General features: G+C 39.6%; 1 protein-coding gene across 1 annotated transcript; it reads right to left on the reverse strand.

Annotated features, from left to right (window-relative positions):
- Positions 1–201: 201 nt before the first annotated feature.
- On the reverse strand, positions 202–1,191 carry NEUROD4 (neuronal differentiation 4; the record flags this gene model as incomplete). The annotated part of the gene is made up of 1 exon (XM_081319892.1): positions 202–1,191. The coding sequence occupies one exon, from the start codon at positions 1,189–1,191 to the stop codon at positions 202–204; it is 990 nt and encodes a 329-aa protein (XP_081176018.1).
- Between the last annotated feature and the right edge of the window lie 16,103 nt (positions 1,192–17,294).

Genomic DNA, 17,294 nt, shown 5'->3' on the forward strand with positions numbered 1-17,294 from the left:
AATATGTCTAAGTTCACAGCAGTGTGGACATGCTTTGCTTCCTTTCTCCCCCAAGGGTTTCCCATGAAATCAGATGGGAATATCTGAATAAGTAAAATTCCTTTTTTTATGTACCAACATTTGGTATAAGATGCTACCAATTTTTTTAAAAAAAATGTTTAAAAGTCTATTTAAAAACCATTTGCTTGTTATCTTCTTGGCTTATTCACCAAATATTGCACTGAGCTGTGCTCCAACCACATGGTGAGAATAAGAATCATAGGTCACATCTAATGGGAGGTCATATTTGGGCACTGTGTTTGGAAAGTGGGAGGTGTGACTGTGAGCATTGCTCAGGCTAACAGATGGATAGTGGGCCATAAAACTGTATGATTTTTCTAGGTCTGGAGACCCATCTTGCTTTAAGGAAAAATTTCCACTGATGCTCAGAGGAGGTGTCAAGGGACCTTCATATGCTGGAGATGCGCAGTCTTGGTGATGATTGCCAAAGGACGTATCCACCAGAGTTTTGAAAGAGGGAGGCTTTAAATGTACAAGGTGTGTCTCCATGCTTCCATAGGGCGGACTGGGCAATCCGGGAGACTGGTAAGAAAAACTATGACTGGACACAGTTGTATCAGAAACAGGGATTTTCTCCTCATGTTTCTCCAGGAACAGGGATTGTGGTCCTACCTGGAGACAACCAGCAACCAGATTGCTGGTTGGTTGGGACAAACCTTTGCATAGCATCTCCACAAAACCTTTGCCTTCTGGAGTCTGCCCACTTTCCAGAACCTCTGACAAAGCCCAAATATAGTTCCTGGCTAGCCTCAGTGTCTCAATTTTGGACAGCTTCTGTGTTTTAGAATAGCAGGGCATCACCCGCCTCAAGTTATCAAGAGCATCATTAAGTCCATGCATCCGTGTTCGTTCCCGAGCATTAGCTTTCACTCGGCGGGCCCTGAATCGCTCCAGCCTTGCTTTGGTCATTTTCTTCTTCTTTGGCCCCCTTCTCTTGGGCTTCCCATTATCTTCTTCCTCTTCTTCCTCAACACTGTCATTCTCATCATTAATGCCAGAAAGCATCTCATAGGCCACTTGCCGGCTGTCTTTGTCCTTGGTTTCATTATGGGTGCTCAATGCTTCATTGATCCAGGATTGAGGAGATATGAGTTCGGCCATCTCTTTGGACTTGGGGTAGAGTTTGGTCATCTCTTTACCCTGAAAAAAATAACCATACAATCCATATTAATTCAGTGAGAGTCAGTTCTAAAATCTTAAAGAAATAGAATAGGAAGCACAAATATTATTCTTTGTTATTAACACATTTAGTACATTATATAATTCACCCTTGACCTAAGCAGGGTTTTATTTTGAAGGCAAGTTCTCCTCTCAGAATTACAACTCATAGAATAATAGGTCCAGCCATAACCAGAGGCCTGCATAGCTTAGCAATGTGCAATTCTAATGTAGCCCAGCAGCTACATGATGTTGCCTAAAAATGCAATGGCCTCTTTGCTTTTGTTTTTGCATTTTTTGGCCGCAATAGTTGCCAAATGATGACTATAATCTGGTATGCTACTAGAGACAATGAGGGTGGTGACGTTGACAAAAATATACCAGAATTTTGCCTAGGCAAATTTGTGTGTGTGTACATATGTCTGTGCGTATGTGTGTGTGTGTCTCTGTGTGTGTCTGTGTGTGTGTGTGTGTGTGAGAGAGAGAGAGAGAGAGGCATTTTTTTAGATCCTGGCTAACAAGCTAATATTCAGAAGTGATTCAGACAAATGCCTCCCTAATTCATGGGAGAGCAGAAGAAGGAGAGGAAGTGTAGTACAATCGGAATTGTAAGGTCCTGTAATTATATCCAATCTCCACAAAGTGAATTCTGGTCTTCCTGTGGAGTTATTTTTCTGGCCTGGTATTCCTAGTGGAACTGACAGGCACTATGCCCGTATTTGGTTTGGGGATCACAAACGGTTCTGTAATCTAGTCTTTTCTTTAGACATCAGAACTTAGAGAACTGTCTTCTATTAAGCCAAATCAGAGATCTATCTATCATTGTATATTTAGCAATGTCTGACAATGATTTCTTTTGGTTTGGTCACCACGATGTAAAAAAGATGTCGAGACTCTAGAAAGAGTACAGAGAAGAGCAACAAAGATGATTGGGGGACTGGAGGCTAAAACATATAGGGAACGGTTGCTGGAATTGGGTATGTGTAGTTTAATGAAGAGAAGGGTGAGGGGTGACATGATAGCAGTGTTCCAATATCTCAGGGGCTGCCACAAAGAAGAGGGAGCCAAGCTATTCTCCAAGGCACCTGAAAGCAGGACAAGAAGCAATGGATGGAAACTAGTCAAGGAGAGAAGCAACCTAGAACTAAGGAGAAACTTCCTGACAGTTAGAACAACTAACCAGTGGAACAACCTGCCTCCAGAAGTGGTGAATGCTCCAACACTGGAAGTTTTTAAGAAGAGACTGGACAGCCATTTGTCTGAAATGGTATAGGGTTTCCTGCCTTAGCAGGGGGTTGGACTAGATGACCTCCAAGGTACCTTCCAACCTATTATTATTATTATTATTATTATTATTATTATTATTATTATTATTATTATTATTATTATTATTATTATTGTTTGAGGCAACTGTTTTGCCTTCCCTATTTTTGGCTGTGGGATTGAATCTGCAACCTTATGCACGTGGGACATATTTTTTTCCCCCAGGAGAAATCCTGAAGTTGAGATATTCATTACAATCTGACCTTCATTTCTACAAAGAGAAATCCACAGCCTAGCTAACATCTATTTTAATTATGTTTCAACTAAAAGCAGAAATAATTTTGCAGGGAAGCTGGCCAATCCGACGCAGGACTTCTAAGGGTTTCACATAACTTCAATAAATGGGATAGCAGCCTGGAGTACCACTGCATCGATAATTAAATTATAATGACATTATATCTGAAATTAAAAAAAAAATCTTTCTGGGAAAAGAAAGGATCTTCTTTTAGACAATTGTATATAAACATTTTGAGAGAGATTTCTAGGAAAATCTAGCGAAAAAGATTGCCATGTTTCAGCTAAAATTAGCCATGACTAAAGTAAATGAAAGCCACTTGCACAGATTAATTGGGATTTATGTGAATTCTGCTGCAATGTTCAGGGAACGGGAGTATTGTTGGATTAGTGGTCTGTATGACACAGTTGGATAATCAAAAGCAGGCATAAAAATGACAGCTTTTGGTTTGATGTAAAAATTCAGACGTTACCTTTTGTTATCAACAAAAAGGTTCTTCAGCAAAATTTAGTCACAGAGTGTTTTTAGCAGTGCCTTTTCCCACAATACCCCATTACAGTTTTCCCATCCCTGGTTTTCTGCCTCCCCCTAAACTTGACTTAAACTTCCATGCCTTCTGACATATTTAGTCCTGGTTGAGTTGTGCTTTCTACTGTTATTTTTTGATTTTTCTTTTACTTTTTTTTTGGTCAATCTTGGGGTTCTCTTAAGCTTGCCAATGTCTTCCTCTTATGCATGAATAGCACTTTTTGGCTACCTAAACATTTATATCTAGAAAAAGAAGTCCAGGTATTTTAGTATAGGAAGGATTTGGAATTGGAGAAAATTGGACATTTTAGAGAACGGCTTCACTTCCGTTTTTCCCCCCTCTCTTTGCCGATCTGCTTTTGAAACCTTTTAAATGGGCAGCTTCTAATTTTCAAACAAGAATCACATTTCAATCTCTATGGAGATGAAAGAAATGGCTAAAAATGCTTATCTGGCCCATGATTTGATTCAAGTTCCTTGAAAAACTAAGCGTTTTTCCTGGTAACCTCATTTACCTTTGATGAATAATGATTGCCACAGTAACTATGTGGGGGTGGAGGGGAGAAGCAGCCCAGGTTTCCTGATAATCAACTTCTTGTCAGCTTGATGTACTCATTTAATAAAGCTTAAGGTATAAGCAGCTTTGTTGAAAATGTGCCACCCAACTAATCGGTCGATTGGTCATCGCCACATCCAATGTAGCAAATCCCACTTTTAATATGCCTGATGGGACTTGGATGATAGATTAGAGAGAGAATTAATATACAACTGGCATCACGCAGATCCTAATTATGTATTAGTTAAACATCCTGAAAGAAGGCAATGGTAAACCACTTCTGTACTGTTGCCAGGAAAACTCCATGGATGCAGTTAACAGAGCGTGAGTTTACCTTATGAAGTAATCAGAATGTAATACTTTGCCTTTACCTTAAAATACTAGGGGTAACAGATACCCTGACTCTACGCAATCTCTGGCAGGATAGTCTATTCTCTCAGTGGGAGGATTATTGGAAAGAAGAAGAAAAAAACAACACCAGAGATTCGGATCGTGGACAATTTAAACCGCCTCACTGGGTTTTCACTGAGGATCAAACGGGATAAAGGGTTCATTCATCTAGGTTTCCTAGAAGAAATAATGGATAAAAGTATTAACTTTGATTGCTGCATTACCTGCTTTAATTAAAACTGTGTACTTGGATAAGGCTAAGGGGCTGATTATTTAGATTAGACTGATTTTATAAAGGTATAGGATAAACCTGTCCTTCTGCAATAAGTCTGAAGAATATCTGATTTAACAATCCAAATACCCAATAAACCTCTTGTGTTTTGCTGTTTTTCTGCTACTGTCAGGACATAACTGATATGCTTGAGATGGGGTGTCTTGTGTTATACCAGTTATACAACTTTGCCTCCAGATTTAGATTTACCTCCAGAAACTTGCACCAAGGCTATCAAGCACTATGCCAAAACTATCAGACCAAGATGGGCTATGCAGTATAATGGTGATGTTGATTTAGAACCAATAAATCTAGTTCCAACTCTTCCTTCACCCCAAGAGACTTTGGCCAAGTTACTCCCTCTCTCAGCCCAGTGAATTTCACCCACTTTTGGAGATCAAAAGAAGAGAGATCCTCATGTAAACTGGCTTAAACTCCGGGAGAAAAGATAGGTGAAAATTCTAGCTAGCTAATTGCCAAACGTGTTACATCTGGCATTTGAAAGAGTATGGGGGAAAAAAGAATCCTGGAAGGATTCTCCTACTGTAACTGCCATTATTTATCTTGTAGTACACCTGAATGAAGCAAGATCATACCCTGCCTCATTAAATGGCTTGGATGATGCAATCTGGCACACTGAGGTGATTTGATATCGCTTTGGAAACTTTCTCCCAAACTCCCAACATCTCTTGGAATTTCTAAAAGAGATTTCTATGTAGGGACATCAAATGGAAGGGCCAGAAGAAGTAAGTGATGATGCAGTTTGTAATGCAACTCCATTGAAGATGGTTGAGGGATGTTGCCATGCAAAACAATTCAAAAGGATGCTTTACAGGAACTTCTCAACTTACCACTGTTCATTTAGTGACTGTTCAAAGTTACAACAGCACTGGAAAAAATGACTTATGACTTTTTTCACATTGTAGCATCCCCATGGTCACATGATCAGAATTCAGATACTAGGCAACCGGTTCATATTTATGACAGTTGCAGTATCCTGTGATCATGAGATCACCTTTTGCAACCTTCTGACAAGCAAAGTCAATGGTGAAGCCAGATTCACTTAACAACCATGTTATTAACTTAACAAATGCAATGATTCACTTAACATTTGTGGCAAGAAAAGTCCTAAAATGCAGCAAACTCACTTAACAACTGTTACACTTAGTAACATAAATTTTGGGTTCAACTGTGGTCCTTGTCCAGTGTCTTTTTTTTAGCATCTATATTTTATAATAGGGCTTCATTTCGTCCTTTCCCATCCTGCTTTTTCTCAGCATTTATTTTATTTCTGTTCATTGCCTTGTGCTTAATGGGATGACAGGATGAATTAACTGGATATTCCTGCATGTCCACTTTAATTTAGTGCAATCCCATCATTTCCACATAATGAATGAATTCTAGTTTGACTAAAGGTTCTCAATAAATCTGAGATGTAGAGCATAATTCAAATTCATTGTGAGAATCAGGATTGAGCAGAATTTTAGCTTTGACTATAGCTGCAAATTAATATACAACAACAGTAACTGCTGCAATCTATGTCAACAGGAGGTTCTTGATTATGTACCACAAAATGACAATAGTAAGCAAGAAAAACATCTTGTTGGAACCCAACACCCCACATGTACAAGGGCAATTCAGAAATAAACCTCTGTTTGGTTAGCAATGAGACACTTACAGATACAGAACTTTTATTATACACATTAGAGAATTAGAACATTACATTACTTTTCAACATAATCGCCATTCAAATTGAGGCACTTGTCTTAATGTCCTACAAGGTTTGAAATTGCTTAGAAGTAGTTGCTCAGCGCTATAGGTGGGGTGATCAAAAACATCCCAATGGAACTGCTTCATTGATAACCAAACAGAGGTTTATTTCCAAATTGCCCTCGTATATGCTAATTAGAACTCCCAAATTCTCAGATATTATTCAGTGCATCTGGAGAGGGCCACATAAAGAAAGCTGAAGGAAAAAAGCCATTGCTCTCTTACATCACTACAAACTAAGGAACACCCCCAGATTCGCATTTTGCTGGGAAAAGCAACTGCTGAAAATGCAAAAGAAGCAGCTCTAAGATAAATTCTCCTTTTCTGTCTCAAACCTCTCACTATGTTAGATAAGATAAGAGAGATAAGATAACCTTTATTGTCAATTTTACTGTGAGCATACTGGCCCACATTAAAAACGAAATTCTGTTGCCTGCTCTGAAAAAAAAAGTATATATCTACACACACACACACACACACACACACACCACATATTCACATTATATCTATATCTATATATCTACATATACACATCTGTCTGTCTGTCTGTCTGTCTGTCTGTCTGTCTGTCTGTCTGTCTATCTATCTATCTATCTATCTATCTATCTATCTATCTATCTATCTATCTATCCACAGTATATACATATATATAAAAGGTAAAGGTTCCCCCGCACATGCGTGCTAGTCGTTTCCGACTCTAGGGGCTGGTGCTCATCTCCGTTTCAAAGCCGAAGAGCCAGCGCTTGTCGGAGGATGTCTCCGTGGTCATGTGGCCGGCATGACTAGATGCCAAAGGTGCACGGAATGCTGTTACCTTCCCACCGTAGTGGTCCCTATTTTTATACTTGCATTTTTATGTGCTTTCGAACTGCTAGGTTGGCAGAAGCTGGGACAAGTAACAGGCGCTCACTCTGTTACGCGGCACTTGGGATTCGACCCGCCAAACTGCCGACCATCTGATCGACAAGCTCAGCGTCCTAACCCACTGAGCCACCGCGTCCCTCTTATACATATATATACACAGACACATATATACACATTCACACATATATAAATCACTTCCATTTTGTTCCCTCCTCTGCCACCATTGTGGTCTTAGTAGTGAAATGAAGTGAAGATATGGAACCCACATATTAACCACAAATCCCTGATGTGTGAACTCAGTGGCCAATATGTTTCTGTGTTTCCCTGTTTGTGTGAATTGACAACCTTTAACAGACAACTTCTGTTTGACAAATCTGTATCATATTTAGCAAGCCCAATGATAGCATGCAACCACATTTGACAGCATAAGCTGGCTTGCTAACTTTAGCATTTTAAGGAGTTTTTAAGGGGATACGTTGGTAATGCTGAGCAACTCATAGGAACAATGAGATTACAATAAGTAGACTTGTGATTAATTCAATCCTGATCACCCCCATAAATCCTTTCTTATAAACTTCATTTCTCTCCTTTACCTTACTTGAAATTTCAGCAGATGGCTTCTCTGAATAGGAGTTCTCCCTGTAATTTGGGTTCAGATTTTCAAAAGGCCCAGGGCTACCCACCGTTCTTGTTCTTACTTTAATGAGTCAGCTTTCAGATTACAAAGCAAAACCTGAGCATTCTTAAGAACTGTACCAAGCTGTACCAAGCTGAGTAAAGGAAGACATCTGTGTCAGGACTAATGCAATGTCTTTGGAAATTACCAGATCATGCACACTTAAAAGCATCAAGCTAATTCTTCATTCTTCACTGCTTCCCTTTCAAGCATTTTTTTTCCGAAGTTCAATATGAAAAAATGACCAGTTATTAGAGTTTTTGTTAAGTATATTTCCAATCTATCCTTAAGTAGCCCATGGCAGGATATATAGGATTGCCTCTTCCAGTTCTGTCCCCACAATAATCCTGCTTGATAGTGGCTGGTCCAAAATCATCCAATAAACTTCCATGACTGTGTGAATATGAACCTGGATCTTCCTGATCCTGGTCTATTAACTTACTGATTATATTTAATTGGGTGCCATGCTTAGAGAGGCATGAGTAACTACAATGTCCCATGAGTAAAAGAGATTATCCTTATTTCATTTTGATAATTGGCTAGGGATGTTTTCGCAATTAATTATAAGATCCCTGATTAACTGGGATCACCTGAGGAAGATTTTTAAAAGTGATAGAATGGCACGGAGTAGAATATTGATTAATTTGAATAGCATAACAATAAATACATAACTGCAGCTGGGTTAAAACTATAAACAAAATCCAGCACCAACATAAACATTTCATAGACCCTGCAATACATCCTGACCACTGTGATCTGTGACTTCAACACCTTATAAAAAGTCAACTTGAGTTCTGATTAGTCTGATCTCCAAGGGGATCACGTGCAAGGAGCAGACACCACCATGACATAAGCTCTTTTCCTGATTCCTTCAGATGACATTTTCAAATGGAAGAACCTCTAGCATATCTCAACAACTGTACGTGATGGCATCAATAGATACAGTCAGGGTGAGGTGTGGTTCCTCAAATAACATAGGCCTGATACCATGAAGGGCTTTTTAGATACTGTAACTACCAGCATGGTGATTTGAACCCAGAAACATACTGGCAATCAAAGCAGCTCATGGAACAAAGATTGTACATTTATCAAGGAAGTTTGCATTGCTGTATTTTGAACCAGCTGCACTTTCTGGATGCTCTTGGAGGGCAGCCCCTTGTAAACACACTGCAGAATTCCATCCAAGAGGCCCTGAAACCTTGAACCACTCAGTTTTGCTAGGCTGAAACCTGTCCCCCCCCCACAGCCTTCAGACAAGGAGATAGACCCTTTACAGTTTCACTTGGGCAACTAGGAGTGGGGATTGAAGCTAGGTATCATAAAGGTACTGATGAAACCTCATCCCATCCTGTTGAGCTATCTCCCCCAGTGGAATGGTGTAGATGTTAAACAGGAGTGGAGAGAATGCTGATCCTTGTGGAACCCTGAAAAGCAGATACTGTGATATAGAATTATCCCCACTTACTAGAACTGGGAAGGAAGGAAGGAATAACAAAATAGTTAAATAACAAAATAGTTATTTAAACATATTTCAAGTGTATGTGAGTGGATATAAGTACACACACAGTCATATACACGGGAGCAGATATATTTGCAGGATTATCTGCCTATCAAAATAACATAGCCAAGCATTACACCTGGACCTGATGAAGTGGGATGGCATTTAAGATTTTATCTCAGCCTCATTTTAGGCTAGTCCCACAAGTGACTAATACCCAATCTGTTCAAGCTCCTACTGATAATCTAGAAATCATCCCATACCGAGATGTCATCTGGTCTTGACTTGCCTTACCACCTGGCGATGCTAACACAGTGTTTCCCAAAAAGAAGTCTCCAATGGAAGCCCATTATAGGTCTTGCTGCTCCGTATCTGAGCCAATAGCAGGGGAGAAAAGCTCAGATGGGCTGGGGAAAAGCGGTAGCGTGAAAGTCCAGCTTGGTAAAGAAAGATGAGACAGCCTGTGGAAAGGGGTACTTGAAAAGGCTGGTGCAGTGGGGGAAGGAAGGAAGGAAGGAAGGAAGGAAGGAAGGAAGGAAGGAAGGAAGGAAGGAAGGAAGGAAGGAAGGAAGGAAGGAAGGAAGCTAGTCCACACTAAGCTGCTTGCTCATAGCCTCCAATGACATTGAGAGCTGCAAGGATCCCTCTCTGACCCGGAGGAGGTAAGTTGAAGTTCTTAGATCCATTAGCTTTGGGAACATTATTGTCAACCCATGGTGTGGATTCCAGGAGCTGACAGGAGGCAGCTATGCAGCAGGGGGATTGTCAGCTTATACCAACTGAATAGGTAGCAATGGGTCATTAGCAGATATAAAGAGACATAAAAACAATATAGGATTAAGGTACCTAAGAATGGAGATTTTTTTCTTACATATATGATGAAAATAAACCTATTTTATTAACAGCAGAAAGCTGCATTTTGTATAGTTTGCACTTCCTTGCCTTGAATCAATGAGCAAATGAATGAATGTATGTATGATTATAATAAAAGCTTATAATACAGTGAAGCAAAATGGAATCTTAAAACATTTTAGTAAAAAAAAAACAGATTCAAAAAAATTATCTGCTTTGGCTTAGCAAAAAGCAACTGGGTAAAAACATATGTGTGTACACACACACACACACACACACACAACTAATGAAAACCAACACAGTAGTTTATTTTATTCTGTACTTCAATATCAGCAAAGAGCAAGATCACCTACTAAAACTCAATAAATCAACCCAGACTATCCAATGTGATCTTACCTCTGTCTTTTCCTATATCTCACAACTTCAGCATCACTAGTAATTTAGCCAGTTGCAAAAGTTTTTGTTCTCTTTCCAGACAATGCAGCAGGCTACACAGTGGCTTATTGTTTGCATGTTATTTGCTGAAGTAACTATTGTTTTACCCTACTGTTAATTTTTACAGTGTAAGTTAAGTGTGATTTTAGGATATTTCGTCTGTTACTTGGGACATAGCCTTAGGCTATGTCATACAACCTGATTTTCAAAAGTCTCCGTTTCTAGAGTCACTTGAGATGTGAGTAAATACCAGGTCTCCAGATACTTAACTCCCTTTTCAGCAATCTTAATTTGGCAGAAGATTCTTAGGCACAATATAGCTAGATTGGAATCTTTGCTGCAGACAAGAAGCTTTCATATACATGTTGTTGTTGTTAGCTGCAAAGTCGTGTCCGACCCATTGCGACCCCGTGGACAACATTCCTCCAGGCCTTCCTGTCCTCTACCATCTTCTGGAGTCCATTTAGGCTCACGCCTACTGCTTCAGCCACCTCATTCTCTGTCGTCCCCTTCTTCTCTTGCCCTCAATCTTTCCCAGCATTAGGCTCTTCTCCAGTGGGTCCCTCCTTCTCATTCATATTATTAATTATTATTTTTATTAATTTAATTTGTATACCGCCCTTCTCCCGAAGGACTCAGGGCAATACACAACAGGGCAATACACAATAAAAAAAAAGATACAAAAATTAAAAAGTAATTAAACAGCAATGCCTGTAATAAATTAATACAGATTAAAAAAGTTAAGATCAATTTATAAAACCCAACCCCATCCCATCAGGCCAGGCCAGCTTGTTCAAAAAGGTAGGTTTTAAGATCGCGCTGGAAGGAGCGGAGATCAGGCGCCATCCGGAGCTCGACCGGAAGATGGTTCCATAAAGCTGGGGCGCCCACAGAGAACGCCCTCCCCCTGGGGGCCACCAGTCGGCATTCTTTGACCGGTGGCACCCTGAGGAGGCCCTCTCTGTGGGAGCGTACTGGGTGGAGGGAAGTTGACGCAGCAGATGATTTGTCTTTCGACAGGACAAATAAATCAAACTTTTTGTGTAGGTTTTATTCACCAGAGCTAAACTCTTTTTCCTCCTACTTTTTAGAGTTAAAGATCTCTGCCCATTTTCTTAGTAGTCCTGGGAGGCAGTTGAACAATGTTGACATACGGATTATCTCTAGCATTGGTTGCTGCTTATTTAGGGCATGTTTTAAGAACACAAGTTCTAATTCAATAGAAGGAATTTCAACTCCAAACAGAAAGCTATCATGTCAAATACAGCTGCAGCAAATCTTCATGCTCCCTGATGGACGATAGCTTGTCAAAGGTTCTGTCCAAGAGTCATGCCGAACTCTATTTGCAAAAACTTTGCAAATGAATGAGAATGAAATTAAGAATTTTTGAATGGGAAGCACGTGCTCTTTTCTTCTAATCTGGGCCATACTCCTTTATTAATAAGCATACACTGATTTTAATTTATTATTATGGCAACCATCAACGAATGTTTTGCTCAACCTTTGCTAGCGTAATTACATGGGCAGTTAAACAGTAAGCCTTTCTCATTCCCCCCTCTTCTTTCCCTATTCAGAGTTATGAATTGGTTGGATTTTGATGTGGTTTGGAATATCATTACCTCACATAAATGAATTCTGTTTATGGTTGAATTTTAAAATCCAAATCTTGTCTAACTGGAGTTTGGGGGGAAAAACTAAGAAAAATGCAAATCGTGCTAAGTTTTCATTTTGTGCCAATTTCAACCAATCAGAATAGAACTGGAAGGGACCTTGGAGGTCTCCTAGTCCAACCACCTGGACAGGTGGCTGTCCAGTCTTTCCTTAAAAACCTCCAGTGATGAAGCAACCACAACTTCTGAAGGCAAGCTGCTCCACTGATTAATTGTCCTCAGTGTTAGGAAGTTTCTCTTTAATTCCAGGTTACTTCTCTCCTTGATTGGTTTCCATCCATTGTTTTTTTTGTCTTGCTTCCTGGTGCTTTGGAAAATAAGTTGACCCCTGTCTTTTTTGTGGCAGCTTATATTGCTATCCTGTCACCCCTAGTCCTTCTTTTCTCTAGACTGGCCATACCCAATTCCTGCAACCATTCTTCATATGTTTTAGCTTCCAGACCCCTAATCATCTTAGTTGCTCTTCTTTGCACTTTTTCCAAAGTCTCAACATCTTTTTTGCAATGTGGTGACCAAAACTGGATGCAGTATTCCAGGTGTCATCTTACTAAGGATTTATAAAAAGGTACTAATAGTTCACCTGATTTTGATTCTATGCCTCTGTTTATACAACCAAGGATTGTGTTAGCTTGTTTGGCTGCTGCAGCATACTGCTGGCTCACATTTAAGTGATCATCCACTAGGACAGACATGTCAAACTCGTGACATCACGTGACGTCGCGCAACATATTGGGACGGTTTTGGCATTGCCGGCAATGGGGTGGGTACAGCTTCTGGATGACACGTCCAGCCCATGGGCTGGCAGTTTGACACCTCTGCACTAGGAATTCAAGTTACTGTCACAGTTATTGTTTTTGAGCCAGGTTTTGCCTATTTTTTTACTTATACCTTTGGTTTTTCCTGCCTAGGTGTAAAACATTGCTTTTCTCCACATTAAATTTCATGTTGTTGGATAGGGCCCATTGTTTAAGTCTGTTAAGATCTTTTTGGATACTGACCTTGTCTTCTGGGGTGTTGGCTATTCCTGCGAGCTTAGTGTCATCTGCAAATTTGATGAGTTCCCCTTCTATTCCTTCATCTAAGTCATTTATGAAGATATTGAAGAGTACTGGACTGAAGACGGAACCTTGTGGTACCTCACTGCTTACTTCCCTCCATGTAGATGTAGTACCATTAAGGACTACTCATTGAGTACAGTTTGTCAGCCAGTTACAAATCCATCTGGTGGTGATGCTGTCTATCCCACATTTTTCTAGTTACCAAGAAGTAGGTTGTCAAATGCCTTGCTGAAGTCTAAGTATACAATGTCCACGGCATTTTGCTGGTCTACTGATTTAGTGACTTTGTCAAAGAATGAAATAAGATTGGTTTGGCATGATCACCAAACCCATGCTGGCTACAAGTTTCATTCCATATAAATAGAAGTACATAAATAGAAGTACATTCCATATAAATAGAAGTACTTTCTCTCCTTCTTTCATTCTTACACACATCCACATCCACACTAGTTCTACTTTCAAATCATTCACTAACAAATCATTTCCAAACACCTCTGTCCCACCTTAGTTTTCCAAGAATATATGAACATTATTTAGGTATATCTACATCTGAAACTAGGATTTTTTTCTTTTACTTTACTCTTTCATGCTAGCCTTGTTAATGCAGCTGTTTAAAGGAGATAGATCTTTATAGTCAAAGCAATCCTTCCTCCCAGCTTCCAATTACACTCTCTTCCTAGTGCCATGAGGTTGAAGGGTTGGGGGATATCTGATTAATATTCCTAGAGAATTACAAGCTGTCTGTCAGTTCAATTGGGGAAGTCTGGGGAAAGCAGAGCCAGATGGGGCTTGGCCAAAGGGCATGGAGAAAGGCATCATGTTTCCTCATTTGAAATAGCTGTGGGCATCTGTACTTTGAGTTTTGCCCAAATCTCTTCTTTTCTCTTTTCATTGAAGCTGAGTGAGAACCATCATTCTTCCTTTCTTTTCATGTTTTTATTACCACCAATCTGTCTCTCAATCCTACTAGTATCTGAATAAATGGGGTACTTTTTTTAATGAGAGAACAAATGGCAAAGACATTATGTGGCAACTCTGCAGATTGTCAAAAGGCCCAACACATCTTGAAACTAAGAAATTAATGTTGATGGCAGGGGAAGTGTTTTTTGCAGTGGTCTAGATCATTTGCACTATGATGAATAGGACACTTCCCCTCCAATAACATGCAGAAAGTAATGTCATTTACTTTGGAGAAGAAGAAGGAGGAGGAGTGAGATTATCAGGAAATCTCTACACTTGCACGAGCAAGGTAATACCAAGATACTTCTGTATTATGATCAAGCAAACTCTCTCTCTCTCTCTCTCTCTCTCTCTCTCTCTCTCTATATATATATATATATATATATATATATATATATATATATATATATATATATATATATATATATGTGTGTGTGTGTGTGTGTGTGTGTAAATTTTTTTGGATTGCTAACAAAGAATTAAAGGGAGACTGATATGCATTTCAAACTTATTTGTTCTCATCAGTCAGCCATACCCTGATGAGAACAAATAAGTTTGAAATGCATATCAGTCTCCCTTTAATTCTTTGTTAGCAATCCAAAAAAATTTACACAAATATGAGCTGTCACTGCTGTGACTACTGCCTGTTGATGGCCTTGGGTTAGGCTGAAACAGGAAATAAGATTTGTCCCATGTTTGGGGCCTAGCAAGGTAATCTAAATACTTAACAAACATTTCACACACACACACACACACACACACATATGGATGAAGTTGTCAAGAGTTGTTCTAATCTCAAAAGGAATTTTACCTTAATAAACATTAGTCTAAGCCACTCACTTTCATGACTTCCAAGAATATTAAATTCAACAAGAATACTCGTAAGTTTAAAACAGATAAATTGCATCTTTTAAATTCTTATGCCAGGTCTAGCCATAGATCCAGCCACCCAATTTATGGTGAATGTAGCTCTTCAAAGTCTAGAGTAGTGCTTTCCTTCAGTTACCCAAGATCCTTTCAATCAGAGAAACTTAGTGAAACAAAGCATGTGCTTTATTATGGCTTCTCCCCAATGCTGATCACATGTCGAAATCAGTAAGGTTCAGAAGTCACATAAAACTTAGTGGAATACCAAAGAAATTTCCCCAAAACCTGAGTAAGGGAATGGATGAAATTACCTCTGAGACATACTTACTCTTCCATGCTGTTTTTCTCCTGAATGCTGAATGTGCATGCACCTTAAGGTGATGGATTTTTCTCTCACACACAAATGTTGCTGATGCAATTTTTGTGGTAGATCTCTCTTTTTAAATGTAAGCTATCATTAACCAACAATTTCAACTCTATATATTATTCACTTTCCCCCCACCCCACCTCAGTTAAACAAAAAATGCCATGACTTGATTAATCCAGCCACAAATTAAAATCCAGAATTGTCCAACAGACCTCTCTGGGTTGAATTTTAAAAGCCTTCCTCACCCTGGAAGTTAGAGTTCTAACATATCTAAATATTTTCTAACTGGAAAAGACCAAAATAGAATAACAAACCTAAAGTTACCCCCCTTGCCCTGATAAATTAAATACTTTAATGTTAAAATATAAAAAAGTAACAATAAGAATCTGTTATACATCCATACAAGCTCATTCAGATCGAGAAATTATTTCCTGCAACCACTATTCTTTAGACAACATCATTACATTGGTTTAAGGGCAGTGTGTTTGTGTGCATGTAAACAATGTGCACTAATTGATTTTAATTATAAACATTGCTGCCTGGGATAAAGTTCAAACAATCTATTCTCTAACTCATTGAATAATGTGGATTAATTAAAAGTTAATTAACATTTAGCTTGTTTTTGTATACACAGTCAAGATTGCTTATGGGAATGCATTAAAGCCTTTAATTAGAGACGATTTCAGAGGGCAAAAGGGACGCTATAAAAAGGAATTCATGCAGGCAGCAGTTTAAAACTTCGTTTAACTTACGGCCCCGTTCCAGTCAGAGGTAGAAGAGACTTTTGGCAATGTCTTCCGGCTGATCTCTGATGGGGGGACAGTTTCGTCTTTCCACCAACTTACCGTAGGAAACTCTTGCTCGCGTCCCACTCACTCCGTTCTTGGAGCAGAAGCCAGCTAAGGACTTTTGACTCTTTTAGTTGTCTTCAAACATTCTTCCTCCGCGGCCCGACCTTTCAGCACCAGAGGCCGTGGCCAGCTCCCTCCTTTCCTCGTATTATTCAGTAGTCGTTCCGCGCAACTCTAGTTTGTCTTTAATTTAATTTAATTTGGTCCCTTTTCGATTTCTCCGGTTGTTCCTTTCACTGGGCTGGAAAAAAAAAACAGTTTCGACTCTTCAAGTTCAGCCCTACCTTGGAGTTAAGGCACCTGCATTCACTTTCCAATGACTTTTCAGAACCACAAGTCCACGGAGCAGCCCCCTTCCTGTTTCTGGCGAACAACTCCTTGAGATCCTGGCACTTTTGAAAGCTTTTTTTTTTAGCGTTGGCGGTTTCTGCTTGGCTGAGCCGGCTTGAGAGCTCCTCCCCTCCGGGGACAGAAGGAAGAAGACCCAGCCGCAACGGCACGCCCCAGCGCGAGGGATTTTTTTTTTGTTGTTGTTGTTAAAAGAAAAACTCAGCATGTTCTCTAGTTTCTAGGTTCCACAAAGCGGTCGGAGTTTCAAACATCCCAAACGCCGGAGCTTGAAGATGAATCATCTCAGGTTAGGGAGATAACAGGAGAGAGTAAAGGAGAGAGCTGACATCCGCAGTCTTTTACAGGAGACTGTTATGACCATGTCCTAGCGAAGCATTCGAACTACATACAATATGTTTGCTCATCCCTACTCAGATAAGTTTTGATGGCAGTTAGGCATCCGCGCAAACACCCCATCCCTGTCCACAAAATTATTATTTTTTTGGGCAGTAACAAGACTTAGGAGCCTTTTTGAAAAATTAGAGGCTCCGTGAAATGATTCGTTTCCAAAAACA

Source organism: Vipera berus, assembly GCF_964194415.1.
Source record: "Vipera berus genome assembly, chromosome: 2".
Taxonomy (NCBI): domain Eukaryota; kingdom Metazoa; phylum Chordata; class Lepidosauria; order Squamata; family Viperidae; genus Vipera; species Vipera berus.